Source organism: Parus major, chromosome 3 (assembly GCF_001522545.3).
Source record: "Parus major isolate Abel chromosome 3, Parus_major1.1, whole genome shotgun sequence".
Taxonomy (NCBI): domain Eukaryota; kingdom Metazoa; phylum Chordata; class Aves; order Passeriformes; family Paridae; genus Parus; species Parus major.
This window is the reverse complement of record NC_031770.1, coordinates 84,899,434-84,917,875: the sequence shown is the minus strand read 5'-3', so window position 1 is coordinate 84,917,875 and position 18,442 is coordinate 84,899,434. Positions and strand designations below refer to the sequence as shown.

At 36.2% G+C, this 18,442-nt stretch overlaps 1 protein-coding gene across 1 annotated transcript in view; it reads left to right on the top strand.

Annotated features, from left to right (window-relative positions):
* ADGRB3 (adhesion G protein-coupled receptor B3) overlaps window positions 1-18,442 on the top strand; it is a 443,080-nt gene that overhangs the window by 388,037 nt on the left and 36,601 nt on the right. The window contains 3 exon segments of the mRNA XM_015620795.1: window positions 10,684-10,834; window positions 11,395-11,464; window positions 16,263-16,329. Of these exon segments, the coding sequence (XP_015476281.1) occupies window positions 10,684-10,834; window positions 11,395-11,464; window positions 16,263-16,329 (288 nt within the window).

Below are 18,442 nucleotides of genomic sequence, written 5' to 3'. Positions count from 1 at the left end.
GTATCCCATAAACAACTTTCAGGAGCATTTGCATTAATTTTTTTTTAAAAGTGCCTGTTTGTGAGTGTATGTCTACACATTATATTAACACATTCAAAAGTATCTGTTCCCCTTTGTTCATCAGCATACACGGGGACACGTGCACACACACACACTGCATTTAGGTTCATTTTTAGGTTTCTACACTGGGTTTGGCTGAGATAGAGCTAATAATTTTCCTCACAGAATCCTGTATAGTATTGTGGTTTGGATTTCTGAATCAGAAGAGTGTTGTTAACACACTGATGTTTTAGCTACTGCTGAGCAGTGATTACACAGCATCAAGACTTCACCTCACTCAGCTTCCCTGGCAGTGAGTTGGCTGAGGTGGACAAGAAGTTGGGAGGGAGAAGAGCCAGGACAGCTGACCCCAAATGACCAAGAGTTATCCCATACTGTATGACAACATGCTCAGCAATACAACCAGCATTGGTCTTTTAAAGGTGGCTGTTGCTTGGAGACTGGCTGGGCAACAGTCTGCTGGTGGGAGGTGGTGAGTGACTGCTTTTGCATCACTTGGTGCAGGCTTTTTTTCCGTTCACTTATTAAACCATCTTTATCTCGACCCACAGGTTTTTCTCACTTTTGCTGTTCTGATTCTCTTCCCCATGTTGCTGGGGGAGAGATCAAGTGACTAGGTGGGTGCTTAGCTGCTGGCCCAGGTCAGCCCACCACATTTGCTCAAGCCCACTTCATGTTTTACTGGGTAAGAGAACAAAGTCAAAGTGTTCTACATGCCTCTGTAGGTGGGCATGACCCCAAGCACTGCCATAAAGTCATCCATACTCTGGAATAATTAGCATGCCTCCTGGCGTGATTTTGTCCCACACTAGCTAGCATTATCCCAGTCAATTCCCCAAGCTTGGGGTAGTTGGAACTGGCAAGGGACCAGTTTGGATGTGGCCACTTTATTTTGGAGTAGAAAGAAATTTACTAACAGACATTTTCTGTATCATTCCAGCTAGCTGAAGGATGAGTGAATGCTTTCTTACCCATTTTGTTAGCAAGTACAAATAGATGTAACCATAGAATATCTTTAAAAAATTTGCTTTATCTGTTATTTTTAATAAATAAATAGAAGTCATGTGGTATGAGAAGACTTTGGATTGCCACAATAATGTAGATACTGTCTCCCTTTCCTGGATTCTTTCTGTTTTGGACTTAAACTACTTCTTTCAAAAAGACAATTTCTTACTGTCTCCATACTGCTAATCCTAAAAGACATTGTCCTTGGAGGAGAACTGAGTATACTTTAAATTGAGGATGCTCTTAGGGACAAAATTATCCTTTTCATGTTATTACTCTTACGAAAAGACTATTAAGACATATGTATACACTATGATTAAAAAAAAAAAAAAAAAGAAAAAGAATGAAGGTGAGTGACATGTGGCACTGTTGTAATAGCATTGCAAAGCTATCCCTTCAATGGTTTCAGTCAATCATGTAAAGAGATGAAGCTCTTACAGATAAGCAGAGAAAGAATCTTTGCTGACATCAGTGTCCCAGACAAGAAGATGGACTGTTTTCATATGGCAGGATTATAATCATCACAGTCAGACTAACTGAAAGACAACCGCAGGCTTTGTTGTTGTACTTCTCATTCCAGGCATCATTTTGATTGCTGAGGTAACTCTATAAAATTACAGCAATTTTATTGTTAGCAAATAACATCAAAATCTAAAATACAGAAAACAGATTTTCGGATTTAAGAGTAGTGATATTCACATGAAATTACATTTTCTTAGAAGAAAAAATGCTTTTACAAGAATGTGTTGCACTGGGGGGCAACACAAGGCAGTATTTTCTGTCTACCTAATGGTGGCTTTTCCTGGTAATTTGTTTCACTGGGACATCTGTTTACAACGGCTGCATTTGCATCCTCATGTAGAAATCTTAAGTCTCACGTATCAGTATCCATTCTACTACCCTCTCACATTATGCCATCTTTTCAAGGAAGCTCCTTCAATTCCTTGCCTCTCTCTGTGCCTGGACACCTCCTCCTTTTTTTCTCCGAACTCCACAGGGAGATCCCTCTCAACTGTGCTCAGAACCACTCTTTTCTTTGCTGACATGGTTGACTCATGTGTAACCCTTGTGCTTAGCTCAGCCACCTCTTCATTACCAATTCTGGCTCATTGCCCCTAGCTACTCACAAAGTCCCCATCATGACCTTTTAAATAAATTAAAATTAAGAAGACTCAGGACCTTTAGAATATGGGTGCTCATCACACTAATTGACTACCAGCTCTTGTAGTCTTCATTCTTCTCCAGACAGGTATTGCCATATAGTTAATGCAAAAAGAATATTTCTTATTATTTAGTATTACTTGCACCAACCCAAAGAGAGATTTAAAAAGCTGAATATCTTTACCTAGTAAGCTCAAATGATTATACAGCACATCATATGTTCCAGCCAAACAGCTTTTTCTTCACTGTTAATGTAGCTGTCTCATTATATCTCTTCAAATCTTCCAAGAGCATTTGTCTTCATTTAACAGCACACACTACACATTCCATATTTTAAAATTAAAGCAATATGGAATTTTCAGAGCCTAAAAACAGTTCCTGAGAAACAACTGTCCTGAAAACCAAAATGTAATAACATCAGTGAAGCTTTTTTATTACTGATCCATAATCTATATGCTAATTTGCATAGTTCCCAAGTAAATAGAAGTCTTTCTGACAGCCCAGCAGAAGCGTTCTGACAGCCAGCATGCATTCTCTTTTCTCTTCTGAGTCACACCCAGTAGCAGAGACTTTTCAGGCCAAACTGTGCATGCATCAATATGAATCCGGTCCCTTATGTTCACACTGCACCTTCAGTTCTGCTTCTATATTGCTGTTACCCACACTGATGTACAAGAACATAACTAATTTTTCCATGGTTTTCCATTGAAATACCAGGTGGATTTTGCTTGTCCATCAATTAAAAAAAAAAAAAATCTTAATTTTATTCACCAATCTACATTTATCCTTCTTTGAATAATAAATCTTTCAGACTTGGTGATGCAAAACCTCAAAAAACTATAGAGCAATATTTCAGGATAGCATCAGTTTCAATTTAATTTTTTAATTCTCATTCCTCAATAGTTCAGTAATGAAGAAGTTGTTTTAAGAAAGCATACCAGTGATTTCCACTTTTTTACTTAAACTGAGTATCATGACTTTGTATTATAAAAAAAAGCAAAACAAACAAACAAACAAACAAAAAAAAAAACAACCAACAAAAAAAAAACTATTTAAAGAGGACACTTAGAAAATAGTCTTCTCTGGCACAGGGAAGCATCACTATTACAGAACAGTGACAGCAATTTGAGACTAATTAGTCAGGAAGGAATTGAAAAAAAATTATATAACTTTATGCTTTAGAGTTTTAAAGGGCTTCTTAATTTCTTTTCTATCTGCCTGTAAACCTCTTGTTCTGAGCTTCACAAACTTCAAAACACATTTATCTGAGGTCACAGTTAAAATATTAAGTTATTTTTTCCTGACAGAGCTGACGTTTACCTTGTTTAAAGTGTTTAACATCAAAGTCAACACAATATATTCATGATGTGAAGTACGCCATATTCACTTACCAGAAAAGATGCTCATCCAATACTTTGTAAACATTTAAAGTACTTAAGATAAGAAACAAAATCACAAGCTCTGCTCATGCACATTTCATCCCTTATTCTATAGGTGTAACACCCAGTATAAAGCCCACTTAAATTAATGGGTCTTTCCACTGACTTCTGAATTAATCCTGTAAGCAAGTAGAGGATTCTATTCCTTCATTTCCCGCCTGCCCAGGAAAATACACATCTTCATAGCACAAAGGCAGAAGGGAAGAGATTCTGTTGCCAGGTTTTGTAATCGAAGAAATTAAATTGCCTCTGAGTAACCTGTTCTGTGATACTGCCTGTGCAAAACTCATTTGCTTAAATATAACCTGGCAATAACAATCCAAACCAGGCAGAGGACTAAAATGAGTATGAGTGTAAGGAAATTGTATGAGAATTGTCTTCCACCTGGCTTTCAATTTACTGTAGGCACATCACCAAGAAAGCAATTCTGAGTTAAACAATACAAACCTGAGCTTTGTACTGACAATCTCCAGAGAATGCTGCAAACAACACGGAATGAATTTTACTGTCTCATATATTAGTCATTGCTCAGCATAATATGAATTATCCAGCTGGATTTCTTGCCTCTAGCCCACCTAGTCACAAAAATGAGCCACACATATTTCTATAGCCCCAAGGCAAATGAGCACAACACAGCTTCTGTCCCTTACATCCAGGGCAGGAGGACACTGAGTGCAAGCAGACTGTCAGAAAGGGTTCCTGGCCCAGGCTCTCTTTCAGTCTCTGTGTGGGCCTGGGCTGGGAGAACAGTTTTTCCCAGGTCAAAACTGTGCCAAGGAATTCACTAACAATTTATGCACATGCCAGTGCATAAAGGATATCTTTGCTGTTACTAGTGTAGACATTCTGCCACATGACAGAGTGAGAAAGGTTTGCACATGCAGCTAGAAACTTTAATGAATTCTTTTCCACCCAAAAAGACGGGAGACTATCCCTTCACATCTAGTTGATAGAATTATTTTGTATGATGTGTATTAGAAGATCTGGAGAAGAATAGTGGCTAGTAGAAGAATTATTTTGAGTAAAATCCATCAGTTCCCCATAGACATAACTGATGCTGCAGTACAACTATATGTACGAGATTTAAATGCAGAGGTTGTTGATATGAGTGATAGAGGAGGCAGCTATCAAGGGAGAACTTTGAAGAAAGTTTTTAACATCTGCGAAGGGCAGATGTTAAAAAGAAGGCTCCATATACTTCTAGTGCATCACATATAAACAGCATTTCTATTGCTGAACTCTGCACCTGGGAAAAATGGGAGACATTCTGACTAGTCTTCATAAGTGTGAAAAGAGGATTTTAAATGCTTTACTCATAGAGGGGTGATTTTTAGAAATACCTTCAAGGTGTTTCTAAACCTGGTAAAAGGAGCAGGAACTGAATGTTTCAGTAAAATCTAAATAAATTTTAGGAGAAAATAATAAGGATATTAAAAGTGTATGTGGAAAACACAAATGCAGAGAAAAATTACAATTTAAAGTGTGAAGTTTACTTCCAGATACATTTATACTCTTGCAGTAGGATCACTGTGGTTATGTTGTAAAATAAAAGAACAGATTACAGAAGAGAAGAAAAGCCTTAAATCAAAGCTGAAAAAATTATATTGCACCCTGAGACTGGGCACGTGAAGTGGTCCCAAAGTTTAGCAGCTATTGTGATAATTTTGATATGATATCAAAAAGAAAAGAAAAATAAAACTTGATACTGAAAAACATTTGCTGTGAGATTGATAAAGATGGGAGTGTAATTGTAAACTAAATCAAAGGAACTGCAGAAAGAGCTGGGTCATTTACAGCCAGCTTATATGCTATTTATCAGAACCTAGAAAGGCATCTTGTTTGTTGTGAGTAAACAAAATGATTGAGTAGAAAGACAAAAAAAATTGAGTGTCCTTAGTTATCACTCATTATCTTTGTAAGGCAGATCACCAACTACTCAAAGATTACTGCTGTTGCACTTCAAAAACGTCTTGCTTTAAAAATCCAAGTAAAGGCTCCCATTCGTATTGTCTTGTACTGCATATAGAATACTAAAGTATAATAGTTAAATGTGTATATCTCATTACACAAATGCAAGTCAAATGATAATTATTCTCGGCTATCATGTCAGATATCAGAACAAAATGTATTGAAGTTCAACTGCTAGGGGCACCAGAAAAGTCTTTCAGAAGATCCCTACATTTTCCTTTGTGTTAATTAAAACAAATAGTTTCATAGCTGTTGGTTGAAAACACAAATAAACAAACAAAACCCAACCAACAAAAAAAAAACAAAAACAAAAACAAAAACAACAAAACAAAACACAAAACCCCCATTATTTTAGAACAATTATTTCTACTATATTGCTATTTTCAGTATCAGTATCCATTTTCCTGAGTTCTTTGCTTGAACAAGTGGTGTTAGCAACACTGGAGTATGTCAAAAGAAAAGAACACTGGATTTTTTAAAATGGTATCTTCAAAGCTGTACTGTGTCAGCCACATTAATGATCCTGGAAGAGAAACCTGAAAGACTTCAGCTATGATTTCTCAGACCCTTTAAGATCCTAAGAGTTTCAAATATGTTTGCAACTGAAGAGACAGCCCCCCTTGATATATTTTTTCTCATTGAAAGGATGTTTGTCTTCCAGAAAAGCACTCCTGAAAAGAAAGTTCTTACTTCTTTGTCCCACAGTCTCTGAATGTCCAACTATTTTAATGTCACTTTTCTTTATAAATCAGTATTTAATCTAGCATTCAACAATATCTGTCCAATATCCTCTATCCCTGTATTCTGACAGTCAGCTACTCCTGAGGCAAAGATAGTGTACTGCCCAAATCAGTTGAAAAATAGGCGATAATAAAAAAAATGAAATTCAGAATAATAAGCAGTATCTTCTTTTATGAATTTACATTTTTGATTTAAAAAAGGGAAAGATACACTGTTTGAGAGTTGATTTGTCATAGAATTACTTTTCTGCTTTTTACTATGTCTTTTGCCTTCTCTTTGTTTTGTTTGTTCTTTGTTTCATTTATTCATTATTCTGGTCTTTAGGTGCTCTTTGTGAACTCAGTGCATGATCAGAACATCATAAGAATAGCACCCATTTAATTTATCTTCTTAGGCTTATCTCTGCAGAGATAAGTCAAAGGCAAGATTCCAATCTCTAATTTTATTATTTAAATGGTTTTCTTCTTATTATTTCTGATTCATTAAATAATCTGGATTTTAGCCCTGTTCGTTTTGTTACCACCAATATAGATTTCATTTTTCATGTATTTCTTCAAATAGCTTTGATTTTTATAATGTTTTTCAGAATCCAGAGACAGTCAACAAGTTTGTTGAAGGAAAAAGAACCAGTTTCAAGGCCAGAACACAAATCAGGTGTTCTTACTTAACCCTCTTTGCCTTTGTGTGGAAGATCTATAGCAGAAGACACTGCTATTAATAAAAAATAAAATAAAAAAAAAAAAACCCACATAATTTTCTATTAAAAAAATACAATTTTTCTTTTAAAAAACCCCAAACTACAAGGGCCAGATGCTCAAAGAATGTTGATAAATTCTTGTTTTGAGGTTACATTTATGGCCTACTTTGCAGGTCATAAAAATTGATGTATTCTCTACTTCACTCATCATTATTATATAAAAAATATTAATCATTTCAACATCTAGCTTTGAATTTCCACTGTTTTTTAGATTTCTCAGCTTTGCTTCAGTACCCTCATTTGAAGTAGGTGTCTTACAAGTATGGGAGAAGGAGATAATTTGATGCCAGATATGTGTTCTTGCTTTCAATAGTATATTGTTTATTAAAAAGGGATGAATGGTCTTGGATAATCCAGGTAGCTTAATACCTGAGACTGAATTAAAGTCCATGAAACTATGCATTCTGAGGACAGAAAACACCTTCCCCTCACAAGTGAATATGGGGAGTCAAGAACAAGAGCAATGGGAGGAAGAGGAGGTTAGAGTAAAAGTTTACTTAATTTCTGCATGAAGAAATAGTGAATAAATTAGGCTGTTAAATTAATTTTGGTGCAGGTTGGTGCAGGTCCTCAGCACAGGTAATTAATTCAGTGAGTTTTGATAAACTAGAATTAGAAGCAAATGAGAAATACCTTCTCCTAAAGCAACGGGGAAGATGTGCACCACTATGACTTGGTGCAGGCAGACTGGCACACTGCAGCTTTCTGTGAGTGATGGGCCACCAGGTTTGAGTGATGCTGCTGCATGTGCAGGAAGGTGAGGGGAGGTGGTGGTCCTTGGCCAAGGAAGAGAAGGAGAGGAAGGAGTGATTGGCAGCAGTCCATAATCTGGTGAGAAAGAAAAAAATGCTAATATATACTTTCTAAAATTTGACATATTCAGTGGCTCATTTAATAACAACCATTGGTGAAAATGAATTTTTGTTTCTACTTGGAAATTGACTTCCCAGATACAGTGCTTTCCCAGACAGAACAGCATTGTTTCCTTATTTATTTATCAAAGGGGAAGAATAAGGAAGTAGATAAAAGCCGGATTTCCAGTGGGGTATTGGACACCTGTGCTGAGCCCATGGCTGTGCCTGGGAGGGGGCAGGTTTGTTTGCCAGGACTGCTTCTCTCAGAGAGGGAGGCTGAGTTCACTGCAAGCACTGCCTGCACATGAACCTGTCATCACAATCCCACAGCGGTTGTTTGGTGATGTTTTGAGGCTGATTTGCATCTTTCTGTGGCATGTGATGCAAATGCACTGTTATATCAGTGATACAGGCTTGCCATTGTTGTTCATTAAAGACCCCTGTCTGCTGCTCAGAAGAGTTAGATATAATCAGCAGTCATATATTCCAGCTAGAGTGCAGATCTCTTCTCATAAAATTTGCTTCTGTCTTCTCATTTTCTGCTCAACGTGATCATTAACATTTTCATCACAGTTCTTTCTTCCACAGTAGCCATGTCCACATTTGTCTCAGATTATCATCTTCTCTTTTGTTTCAATATAGAGGATAAATTATGAATAAATCCTACAGTGTGCATTCAAGTCAACCATAAGAGATGGCAGTGTTTTCACCAAAATGATCAGGATTTGTTTGTATTTCCATTATTTATAAGGGAAATAGTATATTCACTTTTTTTTTTTTTAATCAGGGTGTGTTTTTACCTATGCAGTTCCTCCATAAAAGATTTCGTACTGTTCCTCAAAAGTAATTTTGTTGTCAAATTCTTTCTCCAACAGAACTCTCTACCTTTTGCAAGAACATTAATAGGAAAGCAAATTAAAATTGCATAGTAGAAATTCATAACATATGAACCTACTAGTTAAAGAAAGGACATTTATGAATTTTCTGTTATATTTACTGTGTGTTCCACTGCAGAACTTTCATTTTAAATAAGTGGGAGGTTGGGGTTTTTATTTTCATATACAGGAAATACTGCTATTAGTCAGGCTTTAACTGGATAGATTTTATGAATCCATATACCTTAGAGACATCTAAACATAAGAATTAATGGCAAAGCCTAGGATGGAATACCTAGTGCCTTTTCATGATCTGGGGTTTTATTCCAGTTTACATTACTTGGTTGGGTTTATTTTAATTAACAACAGTTCTCTTGCATATAATTCTACAGAACCCCGTTCCTCTATATTTAAATCGACAATTTGACTTGGGGTTTGAAGACAAGGTGTTTTTCATATCTGTAAATTCAAAGGAGGAAAGCATTACATTTTGATTCTTCAAGTGCATAAATTTTGGAAAGTTCAGAGATTGATGTCAGCTAATGCTAGTGTCAGCTGGTATCAGCTATCAGCTATTTATTTAAGATAACTTTGGAATTAACCAGCACAACTGATTTCAAATAAGAATCTGGAAAAATTAACACCACAGAAAATTCAACCCAAAACATGTTGGGAAGTAATTAAGAATTTAAAATGAACTAAAAATCATGGATGGTGTAATACATGGGTGTCATAAATGTCATATCCTTCCTATCAGCCTTGAATCAGCAATATATACAAACATATTCTCTCCCTAAATAATTTGCTCAGCTGGGATTTTAGTAAAAACTCTTGACTATCCTTAATACAAGGCTAAACATAAGGTAGCTATTAGATGTGTATGATGCATAAAGAAATAATCATAAAGTAATATCTACATCATTCATTTTTTCATGAATTTACCTCATTGATGGGGGTGTCAACTGATTTTTCCTTTAATCTTAACATAATTTTGACACTTTAAATTGTGCTATAATGATATTCCCAAAATTACTGGTGTGGTCTTGGTTCTGGGGTACTATGCAGACTGCATTTTATAGCCTGCTACTGGCATTTTAAGCAACACAGTGGAGCACAGATCATCATTTATGCCAAGAAGCTCATTTACGTAAGCTATAATGTCAAGTTTAATTAAGGGCTACAGTGACAAAAGAAAGCCAATTGCATGTGCTCAAAATACTTTTCAGATGACAAATGACTGATACCCATAAAAACAATATCCAGGGCAATTGTTAAGGTTATTATATTTAAACATGCCTAAAAATATCTAAGGCAGTATATTCCAAGACATTAACGTTCTGTAAAATTTAAATAAAAAGTAAAAAATTCAAATTTAAATTTTATAATCAGGGTCTTTTTTCGTGGAGGGGAATAAAATATAACTGGTAATTAGGAGCATTTATATCCCCACATTTTCTGTTCAGCACAGTGTGATTTTATAATCAGTAATTTTGTAACTGGCTTACCAAAATGGCTTTATGATGGTCCCTGGTCAAAGTAAATGTGTGGAGAAAAATCTGCTGGCATGATTTATTTTGTGTTTTTGTCCCTGCTGAGAACACTCACTGTTTGGGAAAACAAGTCAAAACCTCTTCTGCCTAATCCCCATCAACATTTCTCTTTCTTTCTCTTGCTCTTTGTGGTCACCACATCATGAAGGGAGAAAAGGGAGAGTTGATGCTAAGGATAAAGGTCAAGATGATAGAATATGACAACTCTTTGAATTGAAAACAGAAATGAGTGTCCCTAAGTATTCAGCATGAGCTTCTCTTTGCTCCCTGCAGGGCATCTGCACCACAACCACCGCATTTTTACACTTCTTCTTCTTAGCTTCATTCTGTTGGGTTTTGACAGAAGCGTGGCAGTCATATATGGCTGTTACTGGAAAAATTAGGACACGGCTCATAAGGAAGCGTTTCCTGTGCCTTGGATGGGGTAAGTCAGTAAAATTAATTTCTTAAGAGTCATTGGAATGAAACATTTAATACAGTGGAAATGTCAAGAATATCATAATTTTCTTGAGTAAAACTAAAAGATAGTAGACAGCATGTTGCTAAAAGGAAAATTAGGTTAGAAGCCTTTCCACTATATCTCAAGCTCAAGGTATGCTGGGGTATATTGTGGCATTCTTTTCTAAATACGTTTTAACAAAATTTTAGGAGATTTTCAGCATAGTGTAATATCAAGAAATCAAAATAAAACAAGAAAGAAACATTCTATGAATATTCATGAAACCTCTTTCTAGTTAAGACCTGTCAAATGTACCAGTAATTTAGCTACATCAAAGCAGCGCACCGTGGGCAGAAAACAGTGTCCTCCTCCCTGCCAGTGCTTCAGAAAAACAAATCCTACAATAGGAATGTACTTCATTAAATAATTCATTCCATGTAAAATTGTCCATTTTGCATTAGCTTGCCCTGTCATTTTTTTGTCCAGGCAGAACAGCAATATTTTACTCGGCATCTGCTGATTATTACTGTTTTGGTTTTTTTCAGGACTGCCAGCATTAGTGGTTGCAATATCAATAGGCTTTACCAAGACAAAAGGATATGGAACAGCTCACTAGTAAGTCAATCTGAAATGATAAACTATGTTTTTAATTATCAAGATTGTCATACCCATCAGGAACTGCATAGCACATTCTAAAGGCTCTACAGGTATCCATTCACACATGGAATTGCCCTGAGAGTCGCTGAATGATCCACAAAAGAACAAAGAGAAAACAGCATGACTGTCTTGGACTGAGCTCAGCAAAGCACCAGGAATCCTAGATTTTGTTTGAGATTTTGAAATAGCAATCTTTTAAGAAATACTAAGCATTAGGTCCACTTAGACACCTAACATTTATATAGATTTATAAAAGAGAATGTTAAATGTTATGGGTAGTCCTCTGCCAACCTTTAAACATGTCCAAAGCTGTACTGGCAAGAGTCTCTTTGCCACCCAGGTTTCTGCACACCAAGCAGGTACCTCGACTTTAATGCCCCTGAGCAGATTGGAGCCTAAGCCCTTCAAACATCTCAAAACAGTTCTCCCATCTATCCCGTCTCTCCTGGACACCCTGATCCAGCCCATTTCCTGGACTGTGCTGTATTTCACGGACAGGAAGAAATTTGTGTGCTTCATTTACATTCAACTAATACAGTTCCTGTTTAACCACCTGGCTGGTTCCAGTGTGTATTTAGCACCTTGGAAATTTTACTCCTCAGAGAGTCTGCCCTTCGTTCTTCTGATGAAGGAGCTGAGCCTTCTTCCTGCCAGTGGAGCACTCCAACCACCATTATGTATGCAAGAGTGTGCTTCCTTTGGTCAGCCTGTTTGGAGCTCTCCTCACGTTGCCTAAGAAATTGAGTATGCAATCTGGACAGAAAGAGGAAATATGACTCTGTAGACTGGTAATGAGGGCATTCATCAGAGATGTGGATGAGTTAGGTCAAGTCCTCATTTCAATGAATATTTAATTATTCTCCTTAGCATCATCACTGAGTGAGATCAGGATTCCCCCTCCCTTCCCTGTATGTCTCACCAACTTGGCGCTCCAGCTCTGGGTGGATAAGAATGCAAAACCAAATCTCCTCCTGAGTTCCAGCTCCAGACATTAAGCTCTGTAGTTACAAACTGTGACAACATGCATCTTGTTTTTTTAGTGAGAAATGTCTTGTGTAACTGAAATGCTTAATTGCACTTAGACCTGGAAAATGCAACAGTGGTCTTAGCCCCCTTTTGAGTGTCATATTGAGAACTTACTCCTCTAAATTCTTTTTTAACTATGGACTCATCTTGCTGGCTTTTTTTATTATTTAGTCCTTGGACTACAACTGGAGAACCTTTTAGGCTGTGAGAATTACAAGTCACAAAATAAGGGTATCCAGACCCAAACTGGGGATGTAGCTTTGTCCCTTGCGGCATTAATCCCATTGCATTTGTTCTTCTGAAATCATTCATATGTGAGTACTTGCTTTAGTTACATTGCATCCTGATTCCTTCCTGGGCTGAATGCATTTTTAAAAGAGGATATTCTGAAATATTCAGACAAAGCAACAAAACATTAAGAGTAACCTGGAAAGTAAAAAAGAGCAGGTCTCTGTACATGTAATGGCTCTTCTCCCAGGATCCAAATCCAGCTGACATGGTACTATGGGAGAAAAGAACAAATGGAGGCGTACAAGGGACAAATAGAACCATAATTCAGCTTTCTCATCTTATTTGCAAATATGTTTTCTTGGCATTTGACATCAGAATTACATAAGGAAAACAGTGAAGACAAGGAATGGAGATTCCTCCTCCATCACCAGCTGATGTGCTGTCCCACTCCAGAAGGCAGCAAAGAATTGTGTCTCATGACAACTGTTGAGCAGTGTAAAAGCAGAGCTCCTGTTCTGCTCCTCCTACCATAACTAAAGCACTTGTGTAAGTTTTCTAATTGCTTACACTATATTTTTCCTGTTTGCCTAATTGGCTGCAGTCAATTACCCACATGCTGCTATCAGAAACACCCCCTGTTGTAAACTATTCATGCTCTTTAAGATGCTCATTTTGAAAATGAAGCTTTTAAATGCAGAACATTAAAAATTAAAATTGAGGAATTTATTCCAGTTCCATAGTCCCACACATGTAGAGATTCATGGAAAAGGAGAAGGTCCAAGAATCTTTGCACCACCTATCAGTTCTGTAAGGTATATGTATGATGAGAATGCTTGAATTGTTCACGTTAGAGCCATTTCTGTGATCATCAGTCTCTAATTTCTGCCTTTTTTCTGAGTCCTAATTATTAGTCCTATTGTTAATATTAATCGGTTTCTTTATTTTTAAAACTATATAGTAAAAATATTTCCTCCAGACACTTGTAGTAATAGAGATACAAAAGCTGAAGGGGTCTCCTAAAAATAATGAAAAAACCTACAGAGATAAGTTTTTAGATATTTCAAGTTATCTGGAAGAGATAATAGCTTTTTCCATTTCCCAAATAAATGTTGTTGCTATCTCTTTTCAGACAATCAGAGCTATGAAAGCACCACTACTAAAACTTAATATACCTGTCTGAACTCCTCATGTTAACATACAGTGCAGATAAATTCCAGGAATTTATTGCATCAGTAAAAATTAAAATTCTGTCATAGTCATACTCTTGCCATGCTTTCTTATAGAAGGTACCAATAGTAGTAATACAACATCCTGGAGAGTACCAAACATCTCACAAAATGTACAGGACACAGGAGGAAGTGTACAGATGCTTCATCACTCAGCAGAATTTTATGACCATGTAACATGGTCCCATAAAGCCACTGGTGGCTGCTCTTAACACTAATCAATTTATATGGCTTTCTGCTATGTGCACATCAGGGAGAAGGAAGACAGAACAGGAGAACAAAATAAAAACAACTATAAAACACGGAAAAAAACTGTATCAGAGCAAAGAAAGAGGAGAAAGAAGAAATAGTAAAAAATCAACAAGAATTGCTCTGTGGTGTAGGAAGGCATCTGAAAAGCTATCTGCAGACAGTCTTCAACAGAAGAAGATGCAGGAAAATTTAATTGCAGTCATCAACTAGAAAATATTGAATATATTGCAACAATGATGTTACACACTGGTGAAAATCCAGACTGTTGAAAATTGAGATTGTGTAAAGAAAAAGTTAAGTGAAAAAAGGACAACCTCTGCATTTTTTTCCAGTGCTGCCTCTAAGTGGAAATTGCTCTTTTGAACAGCCATTTTACTTGGTAACGTGGAAAAGAGAGGAACAAAATTTTCTTGCTCTCACAGAATTTTGTGGCAGAAACTGGGTTTTATTTTTTATTTAGAAAAAAACTGTTCTAGAACCTTTTTTCAGCACAGGTAACTGAATTTATGTTCAAACTACAATACATCTTTTATGAATACGATACTTTTATGAATTTAAATACAATACTTTTACAAATTGCTGCTTCTGTCTCCCAAAACATGAAAATTTAAATTACAAGTCCTAATTAATCAAAGTGGTCATCTTCACTAAGTTTAGAAATTCATAATGGTAAGGAAGTGTACTGTGAATGCATTTCCCCCTCTCAGAAGTCTGTGTTCCCAGAGTAACAATAATAACCTAGCTTTTGACAAAATAGTAGGAAAAACTGCAGAAAATTTTGAAAGCATTTTTCTTGGACATTGCAAAAAAAAAAATTTAATATTAGTGTTGTAAGTGGTTTTTTGAGGTAGGATGTAAAATAGCTTGGCATGTACTACCTTTTTAACTGTGAAGCAGATAGGAACTATTTGCATCCATTTATCATTCCAGAATTTAGCACACTGGTGCCTTGGCGTTCATGTGACAGTTTTCACATGGCTTCATTGCAATGGAAAACGCTTTTATTTTTTGCAGAGAGAATACCAGCCCTAGCAGACCAATAATGTTATAATGTGCTTGCATTTATTTCACTTGGTTTTGAGAAGTACAAAAGCATTACTGGGAAGCAAAGAAGATATGTGTGATTCTGATGTGAATGTTTCTGGGTATGAAATCCAAGTAAATTATTTGAATGTATATACTGGAGTTTCCTTATATGTAGGTGTGATCACGCATTCAAATAAACATGCTGTTCTTTGAATGTGTAATCACTGGGAAAAAAGCACAGCTGCATTTACTTCAGAGTGTGAAGCTCCTGTTCTTTTGCAGATGTGAAAAGCTTTACATCATAGTATATCAAATATTTAGAATTTGATTCTGTAAGTACTCTGTGTTTGGAAATCTGATGGTTTTCAGTGAAAGCCCTGATGCAGAATGACAAACTCTCTGAGATTAGGAGGTCTCCAGAAAATACAGTTTTCAGATGCTTTAAAATATACATTTAAATTGTTTGCAAAATATTAGAGAGAATACAGAACAGATCATATCATATATGATTTTTCTCTAATGGAAATATTCTCTTTAAGGTGTAGTTCTAATAGCAGTTATTAAATGACAGAATACGTATACATCTGGTTTTTTTCTACTTGACCATTTCATCACTTTTAAGTATAGAGCTATCAGATATGGTAAGCTAGAAATGTTTCTAGATACCTACTTGGCAAGGCCTGTTCAGTTAACTCATCATACATGGCTAGAGGAAATTAAATATTTGCAAACTTACTTTCTACTGTGCTCTTTATACATTTTGGCCATTTCAGTTTATGTGTAAGTCACATTAAAGATTTTGAAATGTTAACCACTGGTAATGGAAATATTTTTCAGGTCTCTACTTCATCATATCAGCAAAGCAATTTTATTTTGTGTGTGCAGATGAATCTCTTGTATCAGAAAAATATGCTGTAGTATTTATTAATGCTTTCTTGACAATGTGTTATACTTATTTTTAATTTGTGTTAGTTCTTCTCTAATGTTCTTTCCAGCTGCTGGCTGTCTCTGGAAGGAGGGCTACTTTATGCTTTCGTTGGACCTGCAGCTGCTGTTGTCTTGGTAAACATTCATATAATTCCCAGTGTTTTTGTATGAAATGATAGAAAGTGCTGCTTCCATTATAAAAGCTTTGCTATAAAGCAACACTGCATTTTGCTGTAAATACTGAGATCACTGTTGTTTAACATACCTTCAGTATTTTGAATGCATGATTCATTTGATTATATCACTTCTTTATACCAATTATCTCTCCATGTTTACACAGTAAGCTGTGAAAGAATGAGGTACTGATTAGCGGCACAGAAAACTTGTTACAGGCATCACTGAGTTATTATCAGCAGCATCTACGCAATTGTCACTGCCTTGTGAAACTCAGTGACAGTCTTGATAGAGTGCTGCTTGGCAGTGGATTGCTGTGCCAGCAAAAGCAGCAGAAGGAGTGGAACCTGCCAGCAAGTTCTCCATGGCTACTGCTTTTGAAGGCAAAGAAAAAATTGTCATAGCTGGGAAATGTTACTCATTTGTGTATTAATCTTCCACATCTCTGGACATGCATTTAGGTGTAGGATTCATTTCTACCTAATTGTAGCTGTCTGCAGTGTAGATTTCTGCATCTAACTTAGATATCCCAGCCATATTTCATTGTCAGTGAAGAAAAATAGATACTTCTAGAGATCAAACCATCAGAAGTATTTCATATGTCTGCTTTAGGGTAAGATGAATTACATCCTACCTGTGCCATCAGCTATCAGACATCTGCTCTGCAGTCTATATAGATTTTTCACAACAATTTATTTAGCATTTTTCCCTTACAGATTTTGAATCTAATTCCTCTTTCCACTCCAGAAATTTTATACTGTGATAGCTCTATCAGCACTGGTTATTTCTGGTTTTCTCTTGTAAAAAAGAATCAGTCTTATTAGTCATCAAAGTTATAGTTATTCATCTACGTGAATTTTCCTGAAATGGATGTTTACTACTCCCTTAGAGTTTGTCTCATCATTGCCTGGAGTCAAGCCAGGATCCTTTTGTACAACTCACAGTGCTTGTCATGGTAGAGGAGCCAAGGATGTTTACAAAAAGCCAGTTATAATTTTCACATGGAAGTAACTGTATGTTCTCTGTTTAATTGGCAAGTCTTTGTTCAGAGATGCTGGAAGTTCACTGTTGCAGTTTGCCCTGCCATTAGCTGGTAGCTGTGGAAAGGAGCTATTCCATGCAGCCACTTAAGCCTATGTGTATGAAGCCAAAGAATTATATAACATCAGCTGAAAAATGTTAATGCTGAAAATAAAGTTGAAAAAGAATTGGCAGGACAAACTAGCAAAAATTAGGTGTTTTGGCACAGGTCTTGAAAAACTAGTTTGAAAGGGAAAATATCTTTAATAAATTAAAAAGGAACATTCCTTTAATAGATTCAAAAATTGGTATTACCTATTTGCAGGGCCATGCAGAGACAGGTTAATAGAGTTCAGTTCAATAATGCAAATGGATAATAGCAGGCATTAAATTGTCCATTAATTGCCATTAATATGTACATTAAGTGCCTAAGTGACAAAGTCCAACAGCTGAAACACTTAAATTTCTTATGTTTCATCTTCAACCCATGTATGTGATCATGGGTTGTAATCATGTAAAGTAATCATGACCGTTTACTTTAATGGAGATAAAAAGACATCCCAGGAATTCATCTGGTCAACAAAAATAGAAAATTACAGCCAAACAGGGCTCAAAACTGACAGACATTTTGGTGAATGACATAGACAATGATTTATGTGCAGGAAGATATTGAAAACCACAGGCTGGTTCTGCATAAGTGGGAACACACTTATGGGCCATAAATGTTTACAAAGGAACTATGCTCTGACTAGTTCTTCCCTGTTCAGAGAACTCAAATTGCAGTGGTTTTCCTGGAATAGGATATCTATTGTTGCAATTAAAACTGACAAAATATTAAAGTTACATTACTCAAGCTTCTGGCCATCAGATATGTACACATATATAGCTTGATACCAGGCATAACTCAAAGTCCCAGAGCAAGCCTGTTGCAGGTGTGTGTATGTGTCACCTTTTTGAGAATGCAGCCTTTTGATGTATGTGTTCAGGGACATTGCTACACAGTTTTTGAACAAATGCTCAGAAATATAAGAGGAGGCATTTTGCAGGCCTGTAA